Source organism: Budorcas taxicolor, chromosome 22 (assembly GCF_023091745.1).
Source record: "Budorcas taxicolor isolate Tak-1 chromosome 22, Takin1.1, whole genome shotgun sequence".
Lineage (NCBI taxonomy): Eukaryota > Metazoa > Chordata > Mammalia > Artiodactyla > Bovidae > Budorcas > Budorcas taxicolor.
Window position 1 is genome coordinate 4,175,001 of NC_068931.1, and position 23,731 is coordinate 4,198,731.

The 23,731-nt window shown below is 40.1% G+C and overlaps 1 protein-coding gene across 3 annotated transcripts in view; it reads right to left on the reverse strand.

Annotated features, from left to right (window-relative positions):
• ZNF407 (zinc finger protein 407) overlaps positions 1-23,731 on the reverse strand; it is a 383,689-nt gene that overhangs the window by 223,192 nt on the left and 136,766 nt on the right. For 2 of the 3 annotated variants that reach the window (XM_052660331.1, XM_052660332.1), the window contains exon 4: positions 12,554-12,628. The exons of the other annotated variant lie outside the window; for it this stretch is intronic. In XM_052660331.1, the coding sequence (XP_052516291.1) occupies positions 12,554-12,628 (75 nt within the window). The remainder of the gene's footprint in view (positions 1-12,553; positions 12,629-23,731) is intronic. 3 annotated transcript variants of the gene reach the window in all.

Sequence of the window (23,731 nt, forward strand, 5' to 3'; positions counted from 1 at the left end):
CAACTCTCTCTGTTGCCCATCAAGCATGATGTGGGTCGTTTGAATGTGGCAGACCAGGGTCTCACTACACAGACCTCAGGGCACAAAACTGGGCCAAATAAATTCTGCTCATCATTGGTCCATTTGTGGCCCCATTTTTTAAATTTACTCACTCAATAAGAGAATGAACATCTGTGAAGTTTCCACTGAACATCAGAACTAGAACATTACATTCCAGATTTTAATTCAGTCCTATCATGTATCTCTAGCTCAGAGTGACTACACTCTGACATTTTTATCATTCTTTCTTTTATTTCCATCAGATCCAGACCTTGATCTGTTTGATTAACCTGCTTTGGTCTTTATGTTCTCCAGAGGCGTGAGACAGCTATGATGAGCCGAGCACACTGAGGCCTGAAGGCGGGCCCGCATTCCAGCTAAATTAAGAGCTCGGGCTCGGAGCGCCGGAGCACACCAGCGTCTCGTCACTTAGGGATCAACAATACTGTAAACGTGAAAGCTGCAAACGTCAATGGCTTAGTGTACAAGTAAAGGAGTGCTGTGTGTAGAGATTCTCTTTAGTGTGATAAGGAGCCTAAGGCTTCTCTGAGACACAAAGAAGGTGCCCCACCACTGATGGAGTCTTTGGACTCCTTGGCGGCTTCAGACAGAGCATCTGGTTTTTACTGGTTTTACACAGTAGTGTTCCATGTAAAATTTTTGGTTTCTGTTTAACAGAGAGAAACCAAAAATTCACTGAAACTTTAAATATATTCATATATTGCTACTACTATGAGTACTAATAAATAATACGCATTGGGTTAATTCTTTTGTTAGAAATTTTCCTAATCTTCAAAATCTGATTATCATATCAATAATATTTTTTTAGAAAAAGGAAAGCATAAAATTTTAAAGACCACATATCCAGCCGTAAGACTACTACCTCCTAGTTGCCAAAAATATATGGCATATCCATTATTATTTAATTATAAATGTGAAATGAGAAAAAAAATTCTCAATATTACAGTGCACTGTGAGAATGAAAGGGGAAATTATTGTTTTAATTAGCTTCAAAGAAAATTTGTGTATAATTTTTAAAAAACTTCATATATATTCCACTGAATCTACTATTTCCCATAATCCCTTTCTGCACCAGATTAGCATGAAAAAAGAGACACAGATATGGTTTAAACCTCAGTAACTAAAAGTTTCTTTAAAACGTTTTTATCTAATAATAAGCACTTATTATGCTATAAAAAAATGCTGTGTTTATATATAGTATGATTTTTTTGGTACTCGTATAACTATAAATCCATGTCCATGTCACCATAACCCTGAGGAATGAGAACATGTGTCCTGGGCCTCCCAAATGAGAAGACAATAAATCCACAGTGACTCAGGAAGAATGCATTTGAGGTTGACGCAATTAACAGGCAGGACCACAGATAGTTACATACACTATTTTGCAATACTTTTATTAAAATGTGACTATAAATCGTATGTTACACCAGTTAGGAAAAAGTCCATCTTAAAAAAGGAAAATTTCAATGAGAATTTTAATATCTTAAATCTATCAATATTCACTGAAGATCAATCACCTTCTGAAAGCCTGAGACAAGGAGGACAGTTGGAAACCATAACCCTCAAGAAATCATCTGTGTGGACCCAGGGTACAAACCTGGTGTTTTTAAAAGAATAAAGAGAAACAAAGCAGAATGTGCTAAACTGTACATCAGTCTTCTTAGGAGTAAGAAGAGATTACATAGAATGCAGATCCAGGGCAGGAATTCCACAATGAGACAAAACCTGGGCTTTGAAAATGCAGCTGGCCCAGGCCTAGAAGGCATGCCAACATGGCTTTCAGTGGACACGGAGTGGAAACAGTGAACAAAGTATGATGAGATGGGTTTCCTCGTACCCTGACCCAATTTCTATACCCACATACTACATAAGGGAATCACTCACTGTCCCTAAAAAAAGCAAGAACAGGATTACATTCAAACACAATGGAAATTATTACTTCCCTGAAAAGCAGATTTTGATAGTAACATCACATTTCAGAAACAGTTCTAAATAGAATTAGGTTTGCCTCATAGGAAACTGCCAGTATTTGATGGTTTTTAACCTAAGTGTTGATTTCATATGATTCAACCTTGTATCTTAGATCCTATCAGTGGGCATCATGATGGTTCTGAAGGGAATGAAGGGCCTGCTGAAACAGAAGGCAGTCATTCTGCAGACGGCTGGCATCCCCAGGAGGCCGACCTGCCTCATAAGGGGCGTGGCTGCCTGCCTGTTCCCTCTGAGTGCCAGGGAGGGGGCAGCACAGGACTGGGGGGGCGGCCCTTGGTCTGAAGCTGACAGTGGGATCCTCGAGCGGCCCGGGGCTGAGGGGAGATGTCTTGGAGAATACCAGGTAAACAAGCCCTCAATTTCTCCCATCAGTGCTCTGTGGCATGACAAAATGTAAACTTCTTGTTTTTCATCTGTTAAAATGAATCACCAAATTGCTTTGATCCAACTTTACCAAAATTACTTCAGAAAGCTTGTAAGTTTCCTGAAAATTCCTCAGAAAAATTTTAAACTTGGACTTTTATAAGCAACTACCAAGACATCATGAATATAAAGAAAGTCTCACAAGAAGTCAGTACTGTATAATGAAACTGTATGAAAGTTGGTAATTAAGCATAATTGAAGGCTGCAGTGAACATATAGGCCTTTGTTCTCTTTAATTCTGGTGCTGACTGGGAATTAAAGATAAGAGCTTAGGGCATATTTTAGTCAGAGTCCAGATGTATAAGCCCCAGTGTTCTAAAAGCAATTTAAGTGAAATAAAAGAAGAGAATGGCCAAAAATATTCTAGATGCCTGCCAAGGGAAAACACCTACCTTCTGAACATTTAGCATATTTGATTGATCATCGTGGGGATCACTTACTGACTTCAAAGAGAGTTAAAAGAGCAGGTATTCTTATACCCAAGATCTGACTGAACTACTAAACTAAATGGTAGCCCCACAAAAGTCCTTAAAAATTAGCCTGTCATATTAAGCAACAATGTACTAACATATGAAAAAACAATTAGAACATTCATACTAGAAAAGGTATAGTTCACCTTCTCCACAGAATTCAATTTTATCTTATTTATATATAGGAATGAAAAAGGAGGCATTCCTCATTTAATAAAGATTATCATTACTAAATCATACATTTCTGGTGTAGTAACTCAATGAACTAGTACTAGATTACATAATTATACACAGTATCATTATAGTTTTTTGGGTTTCTGCTTTGGGAGATGGAGTTTATATATATATATATATTTTATATATATATATATATTATATATTATATATATATATATATGCTGTTGTTTAATCACTAAGTCTTGCCCAACTCCCCTCATGGACTGTAGCCCACCAGACTCCTCTGTCCATGGGATTTCCCAGGCAAGGATACTGGAGTGGGTTGCCATTTCCTTCTCCAGGGGATCGTCCTGATCCAGAGATTGAACCCACACACATACAAAGGTGGCTCTCTACCACTGAGTCACTGTGTATGTATATATTCTTTATTCAGCAAAGTTCCATAGGAATATGATGAAAAAATAAACACAATTTAGAGATGGAATAAACAAGGAAGAAACTCATAGAAGGCCAGCACCTCATACTGAAGCTTGAAATAAAATAGTGACTTAGATTGACAATCCGGATGAAAGAAACATGGTAGTGTGATGAGGGCAGGAAGAACAAAAGCACAGAGGAAGGGGGAAGTCGGGTGCAGAGCTGGGACAGACCGCGTCTAACACAATGCACCCCCCTCGGAAACACCACGGGTTTCGTCCTTGACCACCACAATAAAGCAAGAAAGGGAGTCACAGGAATTTTTCAGTTTCCCAGTGCATATACAAGTTATGCTTACACTACATTATACTGTGTTAAGTATGTAATAACATTATGTCTAGAAAATATCTGACTGCTAAAAACTGATTGCTAAAAACTAGCCATCAGTCCAAGCCTTCATGTCATAGTAACAGCATCAAAGATCACTGATCCAAGGTCAACATAAAATAAAGCAATAATAAAAGTTTAAAATCTTGTGAGAATTACCAGATGTTGAGAAAGAAACCAGAAGTAAGCAAATGTTACTGGAAAAAATGGAGCTGATAGACTTGCTTGCCACAGGGTTGCCACAATCCTTTAATCTGTAAGAAATGCAATATTTGCAAAGCACTGGGAAACAAGGTCTGCCTGTAAAACAAACGACTACAGGGCTTATTTGGAGGCAACCTCTGAAGTATGAATGAAGAGAGGCGACTGGCACTGAGGGGAGTAGCTGGAGCAGGGGAAGAGGGCAAGGGTCCAGGAAGCATCTCTGCGATGTGACCCGAGAATACTCCCTGAGGTCTGAGCTCCACGCCAAAGGCTTGCTGGCTTCCCCTGGTGTGGACCGAGACAAGACGGCGGCGCAGCGTTCCTGGTTCTCTCCCGCTGGATTCCAACTCACTACCCCTTCCATCGTCGCCCTGAAGGAATACTCCCACCTGTGCTCCCCTCCTAAGCAGCGCTAAGCGGGCATCTTACCTGTTCATTTTCTGCCCACCCTCTTCCTCCAGCCCCAGGACGCACTAGAGCAGGAGCAGCCAAGCTCACATACACCTCACTAGCGGCCTCCCTTAAAAGGCGCCCCTGCAGAAAGGCCTGTCCTAAAGCAACAGCTGGCCCAGACACTCTCAGAAAAAGCACTTCTGCTGTGTTTTCCCCCACACCTCCCACCTGATAAAACTCCCCCTTCGCTTTACAGGTGCATCATCCCTGCATCCTTAGCCTCAGTCCGTCAAGCCAAATTGACGGGGCATGAGACCAGAGGGTGTATGATCTGCAAACACAACAGGCCAGCTCAACTTTGGAACACAACAGCGTAGATGTAGTCAATGTTGACTGGGAGAATCCATTAATAAATAAACCAGATATCTTCATGAGCATCCCCCAGAACACCTCTGAGACAGGATTAATTGTTCCCTCTTCTAAACCGTTCTTTTGTATCATTGTGTAGCCTTTCTTTCAACATACTATGGATAACTGCATAACCTCCAATATCTTCTGAAGAACAAGACTCATATAATACTCATGTCTATTTCAATGCTCAAGAATAAAACACACAGAGAGAAATCAAATGTTAGCTTAAAATTAAAGAATGAATCTTAGAAAGAGTAGAAAATAGTCCTATATCTCTGCAGCACGCATATACTCTAACACCTAGGCTTGCTCCCCTACTAATGGGAGAATTTCCCCCGGAGTAGTAGATATAGTATTTTACCAGCACAGCTGTGACATACTTTGAGCAGCAGTTACTTCTGACAGAGTAGACAGCAAGGACCCTGGTATAAAAGTGAAGCAACCCTCCCTTCTTTGGCAGGGGAGGACATGCCATGTCTGCTCAGCACACTCTAGGAGCAAGCATTCCTCACAATAAAACACAATCTTGAAGAGTAAAAAGCACCATTTAAAGTGCACTATATTCGCAAGGATAGTTTTTAAAGTCTCATCACAGGGCTATGCACCGCTGGACACAATGCCCCCAGAGCACAGCGCTGGAGACCGCATCCTCCCTGACAAACACTGACCCTACCTCACAAATATCCCTGTTGCAAAACTTCCCTTGAATTATGTGAGCTTTGATTTATATGAAGTTGTTAAAATATACCACTCACATAAAATGGGAATTTCCCATAAGGGAAAAAAAGATGAAACTAGAAATAACAGTAGTAAATAAAATGCATTCCATGAAGTCCATCCTACTTTCTGGAGATGAGTTACAACTTTGGCACTGAGCTTTCTAGAAGTAAACGTAAGGAGGAAAACTCAATTATACACATGAGTTGATAGTACTTAAGGCCAAAATGACAAGTTGTTTCAGAAAGGCATACCTTTTCCTGAAAGAGAGACCGGAAAGAAACTGCCCCCAACCGCCTCACTAGGAAGACACGACCCATGTCCAGGAGCAGCGCGTTGAGCACCACCTTTACAATAAAGACAGGGCTTCTCAAAGCATGCTGAGACTCGCCATGGTCGTGAAAGCTAGCTACACGATCAGTCAGAATGCTGCTGGAGGCGGCAAGCAGACACACTGGGGTGAAGGTAAGCGGCTGTCCTGATGGAAGGACACCACTCGAAGTCCAGTCAGGAGAAATGAGTGGAAGGAATATTTACTCACAACAGCAAACTAATCTATCAGACAAACACGCAGTATCAAGATACTCCACAGGGCTTTGGGCTGAGCCGCTGAAGCAGGAGTAGGGCTCACATTGCTTCATGGAAACTGCGGAGCCCAAGGGAGTTACCAGCTAGGAAGGGGGTTTTCTGTCCCCTCACAGATGAGTCAGGAGAACCATCTGCAACTTGGCCCAAACACCCCTCCCTATAAAGTAAGTTGGAAACTTCCACACACACATGACAAGCTGAAACCCCAACATTCTCACCAGTGATGCTTACTTTTGCTAATGTTCACCTCGAAAATTTATGAAGTAGGAACTAGAATATATCCATTTCAGTAAGAAAACATTTGTCATAAGGCAACCACAGAATATCTAAACTGCCCATTTAATTTAGAAATACTACCCAAGTACTAACGAGATAACTTTGGTGGAAAATATATACTCATCTCCTTATGAACGTTTATAAATGGTCAGATTAAGTCAGTAAAACACAGAAGAAAGTTTTCTAAAAATAACAACCCTGAGTAAGTGATGTGACTTCTATCTATCTTCCCACATGGGTGTAATTATTTAGCAGGGTTGTCTGTCTATTCCACCCAACTTCCTTAAATAAAATGGTATTAAATGATCACAGGGTATTATTTATACACTAGACACTATCTACAGATGACAAGGAGGAGAAATGGGACAAGGCAGAAGAAAGGGTGTCCTCGGCTCATGCAGAAGCAATAGTAAGTCACTCAAACGGAACAACTCGTTAAAACAAGCAATCCAAGATAGAATGAACTGCAATGTTTTTCCTCCATTTTGGCTCAACAGAATTATTTCTTGTATAAATATATTTTAAAACAGAGAGGAGCCCATAGACACTTAATTTTTCCAAAATTGGGCCTCATTTAAAAAAAAAAAATCACTAACCACTGATTAAGAGAAGAACTGAGAGGGGAGACCAATCAACAACAGTGACTGGAGAGCGGGCCTGAGCGACAGACGCGTGACCGACACACGCTACGAAGAACACGGCTCAGAGACGAGAGGGAGCACACTCAACACGGGACGAGACATCTCAGCGCGCTTCCCTGAGAATCAACTGCCTATTTCAGTGCTAAGACAGAAAACAGAAGGTACCATACAGAAATTCACATGGAATAAACAGTAAGGAAAACAGCTGATCCTTTAAGAAAAGAAAACATAAGCAATACCAATTTCGCCAAAAGGCAGTTACTTACTTAAAATGGATAATAACGGGACAACAACAGGAATTCACCTCACATTATGAACAGAATCTTTCCTAGTAGGAAAAATTTGAGTCTACCTAATCAAGATTGCCGGGAGAAATATCAATAACCTCAGATATGCAGATGACACCACCCTTATGGCAGAGAGTGAAGAGGAACTAAAAAGCCTCTTGATGAAAGTGAAAGTGGAAAGTGAAAAAGTTGGCTTAAAGCTCAACATTCAGAAAATGAAGATCATGGCATCTGGTCACATCACTTCATGGGAAATAGATGGGGAAACAGTGGAAACAGTGTCAGACTTTATTTTGGGGGGTTCCAAAATCACTGCAAATGGTGACTGCAGCCATGAAATTAAAAGACGCTTACTCCTTGGAAGAAAAGTTATGACCAACCTAGATAGCATATTCAAAAGCAGAGACATTACTTTGCCGACTAAGGTTCATCTAGTCAAGGTTATGGTTTTTCCAGTCGTCATGTATGGATGTGAGAGTTGGACTGTGAAGAAGGCTGAGTGCCAAAGAATTGACGCTTTTGAACTGTGGTGTTGGAGAAGACTCTTGAGAGTCCCTTGGACTGCAAGGAGATCCCAGCAGTCCATTCTGAAGGAGATTAGCCCAGGGATTTCTTTGGAAGGACTAATGCTAAAGCTGAAACTCCAGTACTTTGGCCACCTCATGTGAAGAGTTGACTCACTGGAAAAGACTCTGATGCTGGGAGGGATTGGGGGCAGGAGGAGAAGGGGACAACAGAGGATGAGATGGCTGGATGGCATCACTGACTCAATGGACATGAGTCTGAGTGAACTCCGGGAGTTGGTGATGGACAGGGAGGCCTGGCGTGCTGCGATTCATGGGGTCGCAAAGAGTCGGACATGACAGAGCGACTGAACTGAACTGAACTGAAATACGTCCAACACAGAGTTTCTAGAAAAGGTAGTGTTCTCTCCTTTAAAAGTAACCTAGTCAACCCACAGTATCTATCACTGGCAAAGTTTCAATAAAAACTGCATGTACCCGTACATACACTATTTCCAGGAATGTCTGGGTTTTGGATGATATTTTCACGCTTCAAGGAAAAGGGTGAGCCCCTCTAAACTGAACAGTGATGATGCTTCCATACAATTTTAACATATAAATACGAAAGTTCTCCATAAAGGAGACAAGACAGACTCCACAGGACGCTGTAGCAATGGCTCATGGCAAATTAGAGCCAATATCAGGGCTGCCATATGTTTATCCCACGCTCAGACTACATAGTATCTGGTCCATATAAGAGTTTGGGGAAAGATTTTATCAGTAAGCTCAAAGATACTGTTGAAAGAAAGATGCCTAACCACAAGTTCCAAACGTCTGATGGAGAGAAGTCGGGAAAAATTTTATGGCTCAGCCATCTAAAGGAGGGAAACCCATTCACCTGAACAAAAACACTGGAGAGCCCTGGGCCCGCCCTAGGGGACTGAACATACCCAACAGCTGGGCTGAAAATTAGGCACAATCTGAGACTTAGAATATGCATAGACTCCTCCAAAAATTGCTTCATTGAAAAATATTAAAGCTTCCATCTAGATATTCATTAGTGACTTGAAAAAACAAGAACATTATTTAGCTCCTAGAGTCTCTGATGTCCACGTCCAGTTTAAAATCCTCTACTGGAAAAGCTGGTTTCGGGAGCACATGAGCCTTTCTGAGACACCGCCAGAGCAGACCTTTTCTGATACTGTCCCAGACACCACAAAAGCCACTTATCAGCTCAGAAATTCTGAGTGAACTGTTTCCTCTCCTCGTATCTCCACAGTCATTCAAAGCCCAGCTGATTTCCAAGTGCTGAACTACAAATGCTATCTCTTTCTATTGTAATATGCACCTGGCTTTCACATAAGACATACTTATTATGGCTGTTTCAATTGTGATAATTGTGGATAAGCTCGTTTTCTAGATTACTATTAGTGAATTCAAAGAGTCATAAAGCTACTCTGGCTTACTATATTATAAAGAGAATTACTTATTTAAAATAGGGAATACTTTAGAATGAACTTGCAAATTAATCAGCTTATTATTTTGGAATGTGAACTGAATGTAGCTGTATTTAGCTGTTCATATTTAAGTGTACAAGACTTCTAAAATACAGTAATATACTACCTTAAAATAAGTTCATGCAAATTTAAGAATATAAAAGTTGCTCTTATACAAGCAATCACCTCAGGTGTTTCCCGGAGTCAAAAAATATATATTTGAAATTATTTATTTTTCTGTGGCTAATGACAGTCACGCTGACAAAATTTATTAGTTCATCAAACTATAGTGCAAGAATATGAATTTATTTGTAATAAATTATCATTTTTGCATATATCAGTCAAAACACAAAGCCTAAATACTTGCAAACAAAATGCATTATTAATTTAATTGTCACAGCCTATTTAGCTAACTTCTATTACTATTTGCCATAATATGCAACACATAAGAGGGGAGAATCAAATTCAAAACATAAAAAGAATAAACTGATTACATTGTCCTAGAGAAATGAAAATATAGCAAGCTTGCAAAACTATAGCAAGGCATTAATGTTTCAAATAGGTAAGAAAAAATGTTTAACTTAATTGAGAGAACAGTTCTGCCCAAAGAGATGGTTGAACATGCTGATAAAGAGTTTCTTTGTTTCCTAAGACTATTAAAGGCATCGAATCCCTCTCCACGGAGGTGTGCAAGGCGCACTGGAAGGAAGGAGCATTTGGGATCCATCAGGCTAGATTCTGCTCCTTACATCTTAAGTCTTCTTCAGCTATGGACATCTGTTGGGAAATTATGCTGTGGCTGAGGCCCTGGCATTCCAACTCAGCCTCTCTATGCAAGAAGAGGGGCTCCCCTATCGATAAGCAGATACTATAAATGAGAGGCCCGCTCAAACACAGGAATTTTAGCAGGAAAAACAATTCAATCTAATGCTAAGCTGAGAGGAACTTTGTAGTCAGACTACTTAGGAGGGAATAATATAGAAGATGAGGAATGCCTTCCCATTTGAGACTCATCTCCTGATTTTAGGACAAAAATCATGTAAATGTTAGAGAAAAAGCTTATCATACCTCAAAGGGTAGAAAGACATAGATTCCTTCTCCTGCCTCTATTTAGCCTTTCTTTGTGTATCAGGGACTGAAATGAAGGGAAGTAACAGAGAGCTATCCTGGAATGCACAGGAAAAGGCAAATGGAAAAACCGAAGAGCACAGCTGGAATTTTCAAACACCCAGGATCACATTCAGAAGACACCTACTATTCTTAAGGTGCCTGCAGGATAAATATATGTACAAGGTGATGAACTTTTCATTAATATGAAACAATATGAGCAAATATATTCAAACTTTCTAAATTCCTAAATAAAAACCAAAATGATACATTTGAATTCAAAATATATACTGGTTATACAGCAGGGAAATATTTTATTTTTATCATGCAATCTAGATCGAATGTTTTCTTTCAAATTTGTTTTGTGAATAAAACACCCTAAGTACCTGTATGTAAAGATTTTCAGTGTGAAACATAATAATCACCATGAGGAAGAACACTAGAATTGGAATCAGAAAAATAACAACTCCAACACTTAACTCTTTATGAGATATTGTATATTCCTCAATCTGTCTTTAATTCTGTAATATTAGAAAAATAATGCACCACTAATATAGTAATATAGGCTTCCAAGGTGGCTCAGTCGGTAAAGAATCTGCCTGCAATGCAGGGGACCCCTGGGTCAGGAAGTTCTCCTGGAAAAGGAAATGGCAACCCACTCCAGTATTCTTGCCTGGAAAATCCCATGGACAGAGGAGCCTGGCAGGACACAGTCCACGGGGTCACAAAGAGTTGGACATGACTGAGAACTAAACCACCACAATATGGTAATACGATTAACGAGATAATGCAAGCGAAAGCAACAAGAACACAGTAACTACAGATGTTTTGTTTCTTAAGTGCTTATAAAACATAACTTTGACAAGTCCAAAATTATAATTTAAATAATAGAAAAATTTTCAAATTTCAAGAATAATGCATCCAGGATCTCTCCAACACGTAAATTTTGTCTCAAATTAAATATAATGAGACAAAGAAAAGTATGAGAAACCAAAAGGAAGAAAGTAGGCACGCATAACATTCCAGTATTCTGACACAGTAGCCATGTCCAAACCAAAATGCTTAAGAAAACAATATGCCACCAATAGAAAAGTCCAGTTAAATTTCTTGTGAATATAGAAAATGTTGATGAGTATTTCAATTTTTCTTAATTTATTAAATATTTACAAATATGGCAGAAGAAGCCATAGGCTACAGTATGACAGAACAAACTGTATCATGACTGGCATTTTACAACCGTATTGAAAACAAAAGTCTAAAGGAGCGTCTGCAGGACTTCACATGCTGTCTTTGAGGATCTGGGCCGAGTCGGAAGCCCACTAGGTCCTTACAGGTGAGGCTGTTCATACTAGTGTTGCAGGAACGGCAAGTTCCAGCAGCAGCCAGGCTCGCCTGGGGGCTGACACCGCTATGTTTCAGCTCACCTAATATAATTCAGCCTATGAGATGCGGCTAATTATGACACAGCAGCAAGAAGAAAGGAAACCTGGCAGCTGATGACATCGTAATTGTAGTGTTATTTTTCATGACATGGCAACCGTAGCATTATTTGGGGGATGACACAAGATGTATTTCTTTTTCAAATCAGCAATGTTTAATTCTACAGTGAGAATTCAAAAATGTCATTTTAAAACCTCAAAAAAAATACACAAAGTTCAATAGTTTGGTTTTACATATTTATTTTAGTTCATTCTAATGCATTCACAGAGGTTGACTCCCTTTAATTTAACTCTTCTGTTTCAAGGTCATTCCACAAATGGATAAAAAAAAATCAAATCCTTCAAATCTTTTCCAATATGTTTAGATCAAATTTTCTAAAATTAAAATGCTACATGAAATTTTTATGGGAGAATGGCGTAATATATGATATTCAACATGAGAGTACCACCTATGTAAAACATGACGAACTGACTGGATAAAACTCGAGGAGTCACCTCACTAAACAAAATCTAAAATGAAGATATACTTATCATAATCCAATTATTTTAAATGGATGAAAATTACCTTTCTTTTGGTGTGCCAACTCCATGTTTGCCTAACAGATGAGTATTTAAGTGTTTCTTCATAACAAATGCAACCCTGAAACAAAAAAGAAAACGACAGAAAGAGTTATTATAGAACTAAAACATAAGTCTCTACTAGAAACGTGCAAAATTTTTTTAAATGACATGGATATATATATTTATAAATATATACAGCTGTAACAGAAAAATGCACATTGCATGGCACTGCACTCAGCAGAAAGTTGCCTACAGACGGATGCACTGCAACACCAGAAAACCAAAAGAAGTCACTGCACTTCACTCACTGGGTCAGTTTCTCACTTGTGTATATGAACAAGGACCAAACCAATGATTTTAGCTCTTCAGTCACTGTCTTCAGTGTCAGTAAGAAAGATAAACCAACACCTCAGTATCACACGCCCTGCCCCTGAGTCGATCCCACACTTCAATCATGAAATGAGCTTGAGAAAATGTCGCTTTATTAAATATTTAAGGGACTATAAAAGAGAAAATGAATAGCCTTCAAGAAGCTTCCTTAAGAAGATGGTAATGATTTGAAGAGAGGTCCTTTAAAATGATATAGATGTTTACCATGTCTGCAACACATGCAAAAAAAATGTATTTAAGTGCCCAGAAGATATCAATAACTAAAACAAACAAAAAGTATTACCCGACATGCTATCTTATTTTACACACAAATCAGATCACTTAATTCAATTTTGTTGACATAAATATGAAATGGACAGGAATCAGCAGCCACTGCATACAGCACCGTTCTTCTACTGAATGTAGTACAACACAATTTAATTATGTCCTGTGATTGTTTAAAACAACTTAGATATCATTCCAAAGCATCAGACTAAAAGAGCTCTCTTGATAAGCGAAAAAATAAAAATTTACCGTTGTAACTTTCAATGTAAAAGGGCTTGCAAACATTTTTGTTAATTATGTATTACAGCTGTCCTTCATAAAGTTAATTACTAATAGCTGAAAGGCAACAAAATCTATTTGCATATGTGCATGAGAGCCATGACATATGCAAAAATGTGATTTTAATTAGCATTCTAAGATATGAAGGGCTACAAATCAGATTGGCATTTTATAATATTCTTAACACTGAACGCTGAATTCATCCGGACATGTCTGCACAGACGGGCAGCACAAGACCGTATCAAGTGCTGCGGCCTTATGCGAGAGACGGGCATCAGAAGCCAAGACTGAAGCAGGTTTTAAAAACGGAAATGCTCCTTTTCATGTCTGGCCTCTTCTGGTTATTTTCATAAAATAGAGGGAACCTCAGTTTTGAGGCTGAAGTAGTATTTGTATTTTTTTAATGACTGTGAGTTTATTATTCAAGTAATACATTTGTATACACTGAAAATAATATTCATTCTTTTCTATATATTAATAACTATGAAGAACACATGCCTTACAACTATAAATAACCTATCACACCATCAATCCATAAAATGGAAAAATCATCATTACATATAAAGAATTAAATGCTTAGCAAAATAACAGCAACAAGATATTCTATATTTGTTTCACTTGATTTGAACAAAATAAATAATATTTTTCATTTCCTTTAAAAAGAATACCATAATAACAACAGTCCATTTAAGTCATGACTTTCCTACTGTCCTCTATTTTCCTATAATTAAAAAAACATAAAGCTAATAGCAAAGAGCAAAGGTTAAGAACCCAGAGTTGCAATGCACAGCTTATTTATATGGCCAAGTATAATTTAAGAAATTTGAGCTTATAAACCACAGTGCAGTTTTAAAAAGAAAAAAATTTTAATTAAAATGCTCCAGGTTTAAGAAGTAAACAAAAATATTACACTGCACAGGGGAATAAGCTAAACTACACAGAGAACGAAAGCTTCTTATAAAATTCTGACATTATCTGCTGAATGTCTATAATAGTAAACATTCTAATAATATTTTATTACTATGGGGTAGAATTTAAAATACAAAAACACAGCTCAACTGTAGTCAAATGCAAAATATTCATTCATCCACAACCTGACATTAAGCAAATCCTTTTAATTTGGTCCAAAGTACTATTAGTGTAAAAGTCTCAATGTCTTCCTCAGTAAAACAGTTTAAGTCAAACAGGACCAACTGAACTTACCTACCTCCACAGATAATAATATTGCCAGTAATTTGAGAGCACTGACTGGTGCCTATACTTCACTGCCACCATAACAGTATTAATACTGTAACATAATAATTAATTATCTTGGAAATTTTATAATCTAGGAACCACCAGAAATGGTATGGGGTGAGACGGTTGAGATGGTTGGATGGCATCACCAACTCAATGGACATGAACTTGAGCAAATTCCGGGAGATAGTGAGGGACAGGGAGGCCTGGCATGCTGCAGTCCATGGGGTTGCAGAGTCTAACACAATTTAGCAACTGAACAAAACCACCACCACCAGAAATAAAACAAAAATAATCCTGAATCAGAAAAACCATACCACTGAACGCCTTGCTCCCAATGAACCCACATGACTTTACACTGTTCATTCTGTCTCCACTCATTCTCCTTCCTAGGTACCAGCAACTGGCAGGTTCTCCACGTAGGAGGCAAAATCAGACAGGCAAAGCCGTATCTTCATAGAGCTTTCCTTCTAAACTCTGTGGCTTCTCATCAGAATGAAGCAGCACTCGGCCCACCTGGCTCCTGCATCGATCCTGCTCCTCACACATGCACACACTCACGTGGGCACGGATCGGCTCAACCGGATCGGCTCCAGGCAGGCACAGTCTAGGCAACCAGAGTGAGTAGGTGATCAAACAAAGACAAGTCCCTACCTTGGGAGCTGTAAAACCCACTGAGGGAAACAGGACAAAAACACCACCTACGACACAGAGCCTCTGAAGAGTGAAAGGGGTGAGTTAGAAACAAAAGAGAGAAGGAAGAGCTGGAACCTCAGCAGGGGACCAGCACTTTACCTTTGGGAAACTTGGGAGTATGAGTGAACATCGAGGAGCTGGGTGTTCCCCCAAGCAGGGGCAGAGGTCACAGAGGACACAGTGGCCAGAGAGACCTGGGGCACGAGCCTGAGGGATGGAGGGCAGAGGGGACGGGTGAGGGCACCGAGCCACGCAGCCGGGGCTGGCACTCAGGTGAGAAAGTGTCTGAACGGAGGCCCACGCAGGACACACGTTTCAATAGAGGCCTCCAGCTGTTCTGCTTGGAACAGACTGGGGATGGGGTGGGGGTGGGGGACAGAAAGAGAGGGATGAACTAACTGGCTCCTGCAGTAAAACCCAGGCAAAGGTGACAGTGGTCTGCACCGAGGACCAGCATGAAAGAAGAGATCTGGTCAAATCCCAGACACACATTCACAACCAGAGTCAAACAAATCTCCACGGGGACTGGACGTGCAGTCTACAAGAAAGGACTCAAAGACAACATCAGAGATTTGGGCCTGGGGAATCTGAGCTGGTTGGAAGGAGAAAATCAGTTTGGGACTTGTTCTACGAGAAAGTCCACGGACATCCAGACAGATCTCCAATAGGAAACTGACTCTACCGGTCTTGAGTTCAAGGGCAAGAGTCATGCTCGAAATATACACTCTGCGGCTCTCCATCTGGGCAGCGTTGACAATCTAGAGGAACACTTCGAAATAATAAAAAGTACTGTTGTTTAAAGTATGATTGATTTCCAGGTGTCTATCATGGCCTGGGATAGCATCATTTGAAATTGTTTTTGGTGTCAAAAGAAAAGTTCAATAGTAGCATTCTCATCCTAGCTACAGATTTCTACTTTCTAGTACAAAAATTTCCTATTTGAACTTCAAATTTTAAAATCTTTTTTTTTACACGGTATAGATGGTGGATTCATGTCAATGTATGGTAAAACCAATGCAGTATTGTAAAGTAAAATAAAGTAAAAATAAAAATTAAAAAACCTCTTCGTTCAGTCACTCAGATTTTCTCATTGCAGATTCTCTTCACTTGTGAGTCAAGAAAGATGATCTGACTTATCTATTAAAGCAAATACAATACAAAACCATGACTGGAGAGAACAGGACACACACACACACACAAACAGGAGCATCCCAGAGCCAGGTCTCAGAAACAGAGAAAGAAAACATCAGAATTAAGCAAGGAGAAACAAGACATGTATTTTAAAGTAAGGATGAAGGTAAACTAAGAATTCTTATCACCCCCACTTGGAATTTGAAAGATTTCCCCTCTGCCTTAAAATCAGCAGTACTGGTCAACCAAAGGAATCTAGTTTCCTTTGAATACAAAATCAATACAAGCCAATCAACTTAATTTTCATCACTTTATACATATTTATAAGCAGCCCCAATTCATATAATAAACTCCCTATGGCTGAAAAAGAAAGTATAAACAAAACCTTAAGTGATGATTCTCTGAAGAATGATCATGATCATTCCCCCATGATCATGTAAGTTTAAGATGCACAAAAATACATTATCAATAATGTGATCTGACTTTTGGAGCAAATGTCACTTGTATGGAAGACAGTATGGAGATTCCTTAAAATCTAGGAATAAAACCACCATACGACCCAGCAATCCCACTCCTATGCATGTACCCTGAGGAAACCAAAATGAAAAAGATACATGTGTCTCACTTCACAAGGAGATCCAACCAGTCCATCCTAAAGGAAATCAGTCCTGAATATTCACTGGAAGGACTGATGGTGAAGCTGAAACTCCAACACTTTGGCCACCTGATGCGAAGAACCTACTCATTTGAAAAGACCCTGATGCTGGGAAAGATTGAAGGCTGGAGGAGAAGGGGATGACAGAGGATGAGATGGTTGGGTGGCATCACTGACTCAATGGACGTGAGTCTGAGTGAACTCCGGGAGTTGGTGAGGGACAGGGAGGCCTGGCGTGCCGCAGGCCATGGGGTCGCAGAGAGTCGGACACGACTGAGCGACTGAACTGAACTGACCCCACTGTTCACTGCAGCACTATTTACAATAGCTAGAACATGGAAGCAACCTAGATATCCGCCAACAGATGAATGGACATAGAAGCTACAGAACATATACACCATGGGGCATTACTCAGCCATAAACAGGAGCACAGCCGAGTCAATTCTAATGAGGTGGATGAACCTGCAACCTATTACACAGAGTGAAATAAGGCAGGAAGAGATAAATGTCATATACTAATGCATATGTACAGAATCTAGAAAGATTGTACCAAAGAATTTATTTGCAGGGCAGCAGTGGAGAGACAGACATAGAGAACAGACTTATGGACATGGGGAGAGGGGAGCAGAGGGTGAGATGTATGAGAGAGCAGCATGGAAACTTACATTACCATGTGTAAGACAGAGAGCCAACAGGAATTTGCGGTATGGCTCAGAAAACTCAAACAGGGGCTCTGTATGAACCTAGAGAGTGGGAGGGGGAGGGAGATGGCAGGGAGGTTCAAGAGGGAGGGGATATATGTACACCTATGGCTGATTCATGTTGAGGTTTGACAGAAAACAGCAAAATTCTATAAAGCAATTATCCTTCAATTAAAAACTAATTTTTTATTTAAATAAAAAATGCATAGAAATTTTTGCCATTTTGCTTGATGTGTTTTTTTATGATTAATGAGGTATTACCATTCTGAAAATGAACTTAAATGAATAATTATTTTTATACTATAGTTTTACATGTTAATTTCCATTTTAAATGGTATAGGTATAAATGACAGATGAATTAGAGATTTTTAATACTGCAATAAGAGTGCATTTCTCCCAGTGACTTCACAGCACTAAAGCAATGGCTTCTGAAAGACGTCCACATCCTAATCTTGTGAAATCTCTTAGGTTACAAAGCACACAAATGGAATTAAGGTTGCTAAACAGCTGGCTTTAAAATACGAAAATGATCCTGTATTCTCTGGGTGGACTCAATGTAATCTGTGTCCTTAGACAGAAGAAGTACACAGAAGGAAGAAGCTAAGAAAGAGAGACGACCATGAGGGCAGGATCACAGAGATGCTAAGCTGCTGACTGGGAAGATGAAGGACTTGACCGGAGCCGAGGAATGCAGGGGGTCTCTAGAAGCTGACACTGAGAACCTGCTTCCTAACAACCAGCTCCCAAAGCGCTCATTACCGAGGCTCACCCTTCTCAGTGATTATAAGGTGCACCAGAGAAGAGCAGTGTTCTCATTCTGCCATTCCTTCCACACTTATTAGCTGGCCTCCTTCCATAAAGAACTTCAGGATTTTGCTCTTGTCTCTGTCTTGCCTGTTCTCTCTGCTTCTCTTTGAAGAGTACTTTAAACAGAATGTTGGATTTTCACTTTTATGCCATGCTTTATAATCAGTTATCATTAATATTCTCTGTAGCTGTCAGACTACCCCAAAATTGGTCAATGGTAGCCAATGGAGGCTGGCTTCTATGTCCTTTTGACATCACTCATCTTAGCATTCAGGCTCTTCCTTATTTTTTCTAGCAGATGTTCCAGGCTCACCACGTCCTTTCCCTGCTAGATCAGCCTTGGCTTATTACTGCAAGGAATGGTGTTGAGAAAGCAAGACATAAATGCTAACTATGAGGATGGTTTTGGTGTATCACTGAGTCCAAGCCCTCATAATAAGCACGAAGACTAGATGGTGGGCAGAAAAGGAAACCGAGGATCTCAAACGTAAGGCCACACTTGGTACATGAGCATTCATTGTAACAATCAGTCATATCTTTTCCTTACTCTAAAATACCTTCTAATGTATTTTCAAATAGTGTATAAATAAACTTTTGTAAATGAACTGCATTTCATCTATAGAAGTAAAACTTTCTATTGTTGTCTCAAACTCTACTAACGTGCTTCTGGAGCTCTTTCTTCTCAACCACTTTCCAGCACTTCCTGCTTCTCAGTACTGTCAACGCTGTTCCTCCTCTGGTCCTCTTCGGGTGACACTTCTACTCACACATCACCTAATTTCAAAAGTATAAATCAATTCCTGGGCTTCAGTGAATAACCTCTAAGTGAATGAATCGCAAATATGCATCAGCACTGAGGACCTTTCCCAGGGGCATTCTTTCTTGTCTGAATTGCCAATAAATCTTTAAAACATGTCCAACACTCAGTCACGATCTTCCCTCACTAAAAAGTTGCTCCAGACTTCCCTAATTCCAAAACTGTGCCAGCTTCCCAATTTAATAATCACATGCTCATGTGTGTAAGTCATCAATTGTTTCTTCACAACTGCTCCCTCTCAAGACTATGCTTCTCTCTCTCGATGAGAGGGCCTAGAGGAGCCATCCCACGTGGAAGGTCAGGAAGGGTGTTGGTAAGGATATACCCCTCCTCCAAGGTAAGGAGCTGCTGTGCTTTGCTGGAGCAGCCGTGAAGAGATACCCCACGCCCAAGGTAAGAGAAACCCAAAAAACATGGTAGATGTTGCAAGAGGGCATCAGAGGGGCAGACACACTGAAACCATACTCACAGAAAACTAGTCAATCTAATCACACTAGGACCACAGCCTTGTCTAACTCAATGAAACCAAGCCATGCCCACGGGGCAACCCAAGATGGGTGGGTCATGGTGGAGAGGTCTGACAGAATGTGGTCCACTGGAGAAGGGAATGGCAAACCACTTCAGTATTCTTGCCTTGAGAACCCCATGAACAGTAGGAAAAGGCAAAATGATAGGATACTGAAAGAGGAACTCCCGAGGTCAGTAGATGCCCAATATGCTACTGGAGATCAGTACAGAAATAACTCCATAAAGAATGAAGGGATGGAGCCAAAGCAAAAATAATACCCAGCTGTGGATGTGACTGGTGATAGAAGCAAGGTCCGATGCTGTAAAGAGCAGTACTGCATAGGAACCTAGAATGTCAGATCTATGAGTCAAGGCAAATTGGAAGTGGTCAAACAGGAGATGGCAAGAGTCAACGTCGGCATTCTAGGAATCAGTGAACTAAAATGGACTGGAATGGGTGAATTTAACTCAGATGACCATTATATCTACTACTGCAGGCAGGAATCCCTCAGAAGAAATGGAATAGCCATCATGGTCAACAAAAGAGTCCGAAATGCAGTACTTGGATGCAATCTCAAAAACGACAGAATGATCTCTGTTCGTCTCCAAGGCAAACCATTCAATATCACAGTTATCCGAGTCTATGCCTCAACCAGTAACGCTGAAGAAGCTGAAGTTGAACAGTTTTATGAAGACCTACAAGACCTTTTAGAACTAACACCCAAAAAAGATGTCCTTTCCATTATAGGGGACTGGAATGCAAAAGTAGGAAGTCAAGAAACACCTGGAGTAACAGGCAAATTTGGCCTTCGAATGCAGAATGAAGCAGGGCAAAGACTCATAGAGTTTTGCAAAGAAAATGCACTTGCTCATAGCAAACACCCTCTTCCAACAACACAAGAGAAGACTCTACACGTGGACATCACCAGATGGTCAACACCGAAATCAGACTGATTATATTCTTTGCAGCCAAAGATGGAGAAGCTCTATACAGTCAACAAAAACAAGACCAGGAGCTGACTGTGGCTTAGATCATGAACTCCTTATTACTAAATTCAGACTCAAATTGAAGAAAGTAGAGAAAACCGCTAGACCATTCAGGTATGACCTCAATCAAATCCCTTATGATTATACAGTGGAAGTGAGAAATAGATTTAAGGGCCTAGATCTGATAGATAGAGTGCCTGATGAACTATGGAATGAGGTTCGTGACTTTGTACAGGAAACAGGGATCCAGACCATCCCCATGGAAAAGAAATGCAAAAAAGCAAAATGGCTGTCTGGGGAGGCCTTACAAATAGCTGTGAAAAGAAGAGAGGTGAAAAGCAAAGGAGAAAAGGAAAGATATAAGCATCTGAATGCAGAGTTCCAGAGAATAGCAAGGAGAGATAAGAAAGCCTTCCTCAGCGATCAATGCAAAGAAATAGAGGAAAACAACAGATTGGGAAAGACTAGAGATCTCTTCAACAAAATTAGAGATACCAAGGGAACATTTCATGCAAAGATGGGCTCGATAAAGGACAGAAATGGTATGGACCTAACAGAAGCAGAAGATATTAAGAAGAGGTGACAAGAATACACGGAAGAACTGTACAAAAAAGATCTTCACGACCCAGATAATCATGATAGTGTCATCACTAATCTAGAGCCAGACATCCTGGAATGTGAAGTCAAGTGGGCCTTAGAAAGCATCACTACGAACAAAGCTAGTGGAGGTGATGGAATTCACGTTGAGCTATTTCAAATCCTGAAAGATGATGCTGTGAAAGTGCTGCACTCAATATGCCAGCACATTTGGAAAACTCAGCAGTGGCCACAGGACTGGAAAAGGTCAGTTTTCATTCTGATCCCAAAGAAAGGCAATGCCAAAGAATGCTCAAACTACTGCACAACTGCACTCATCTCACATGCTAGTAAAATAATGCTCAAAATTCTCCAAGCCAGGCTTCAGCAATACGTGAACCGTGAACTTCCTGATGTTCAAGCTGGTTTTAGAAAAGGCACAGGAACCAGAGATCAAATTGCCAACATCTGCTGGATCATAGAAAAAGCAAGAGCGTTCCAGGAAAACATCTATTTCTGCTTTATTGACTATGCCAAAGCCTTTGACTGTGTGGATCACAAGAAACTGTGGAAAATTCTGAAAGAGATGGGAATACCAGACCACCTGACCTGCCTCTTGAGAAATCTGTATGCAGGTCAGGAAGCAACAGTTAGAACTGGACATGGAACAACAGACTGGTTCCAAATAGGAAAAGGAGTACGTCAAGGCTGTATATTGTCACCCTGCTTATTTAACTTCTACGCAGAGTACATCATGAGAAACGCTGGACTGGAAGAAACACAAGCTGGAATCAAGACTGCCAGGAGAAATATCAATAAACTCAGATATGCAGATGACACCACCCTTACGGCAGAAAGTGAAGAGGAACTAAAAAGCCTCTTGATGAAAGTGAAAGTGGAAAGTGAAAAAGTTGGCTTAAAGCTCAACATTCAGAAAACGAAGATCATGGCATCCGGTCCCATCACTTCATGGGAAATAGATGGGGAAACAGTGGAAACAGTGTCAGACTTTAGTTTTTTGGGCTCCAAAATCACTGCAGATGGTGATTGTAGCCATGAAATTAAAAGACGCTTACTCCTTGGAAGAAAAGTTATGACCAACCTAGACAGTATATTCAAAAGCAGAGACATTACTTTGCCGACTAAGGTCCGTCTAGTCAAGGCTGTGGTTTTTCCTGTGGTCATGTATGGATGTGAGAGTTGGACTGTGAAGAAGGCTGAGCGCCGAAGAATTGATGCTTTTGAACTGTGGTGTTGAAGACTCTTGAGAGTCCTTTGGACTGCAAAGAGATCCAACCAGTCCATTCTGAAGGAGATCAACCCTGGGATTTCTTTGGAAGGAATGATGCTAAAGCTGAAACTCCAGTACTTTGGCCACCTCATGCAAAGAGTTGACTCATTGGAAAAGACTCTGATGCTGGGAGGGATTGGGGGCAGGAGGAGAAGGGGACAACAGAGGATGAGATGGCCGGATGGCATCACGGACTCTGTGGACGTGAGTCTGAGTGAACTCCGGGAGATGGTGAAGAACAGGGAGGCCTGGTGTGCTGCGATTCATGGGGTCGCAAAGAGTCGGACACGACTGAGCGACTGAAGTGAAGTGAACTGAACTTAAACCATTTGATTGACATGCTGTAGCTTCAAGGTGTTCTCCATTAGAATTCACCCCATATACCACCATCACACAACCTTCCTAAAAATACGTTCATACTGAGGCTCAGCTCATGAACATTTTATGCTTCCTTTCTGAATTGAATAAAGCACCAAATCTTAAGCAAATAAATATTAGCCTTCAGTCTTCATTCTGAACTAGCTATTCCTACCTTCTCTACGTACCCTCAGGAAAGAATCTTAAACTAAGGCAAAAACTTCTCTATTGTGCAATAGTAGTGGCATGATCTAAATATTCTGATCAATAAGTACAGAATTTTTCTCAGAAGATGTTAGACTTAAAAGGGATAAAAGTATGCACACAATGTAATCCCATGCAGAAATAAGTACATTTTTGTATTCAGACAGATACAAATATACATAAAGAGAGGCAAGCATCAGACAAATTCGCTTTGAATGAGATTTACTTTTAGATTATTTATACTCTTTGTATTTCTACAATGAGCAAATTTTTTAAAGCAAAAT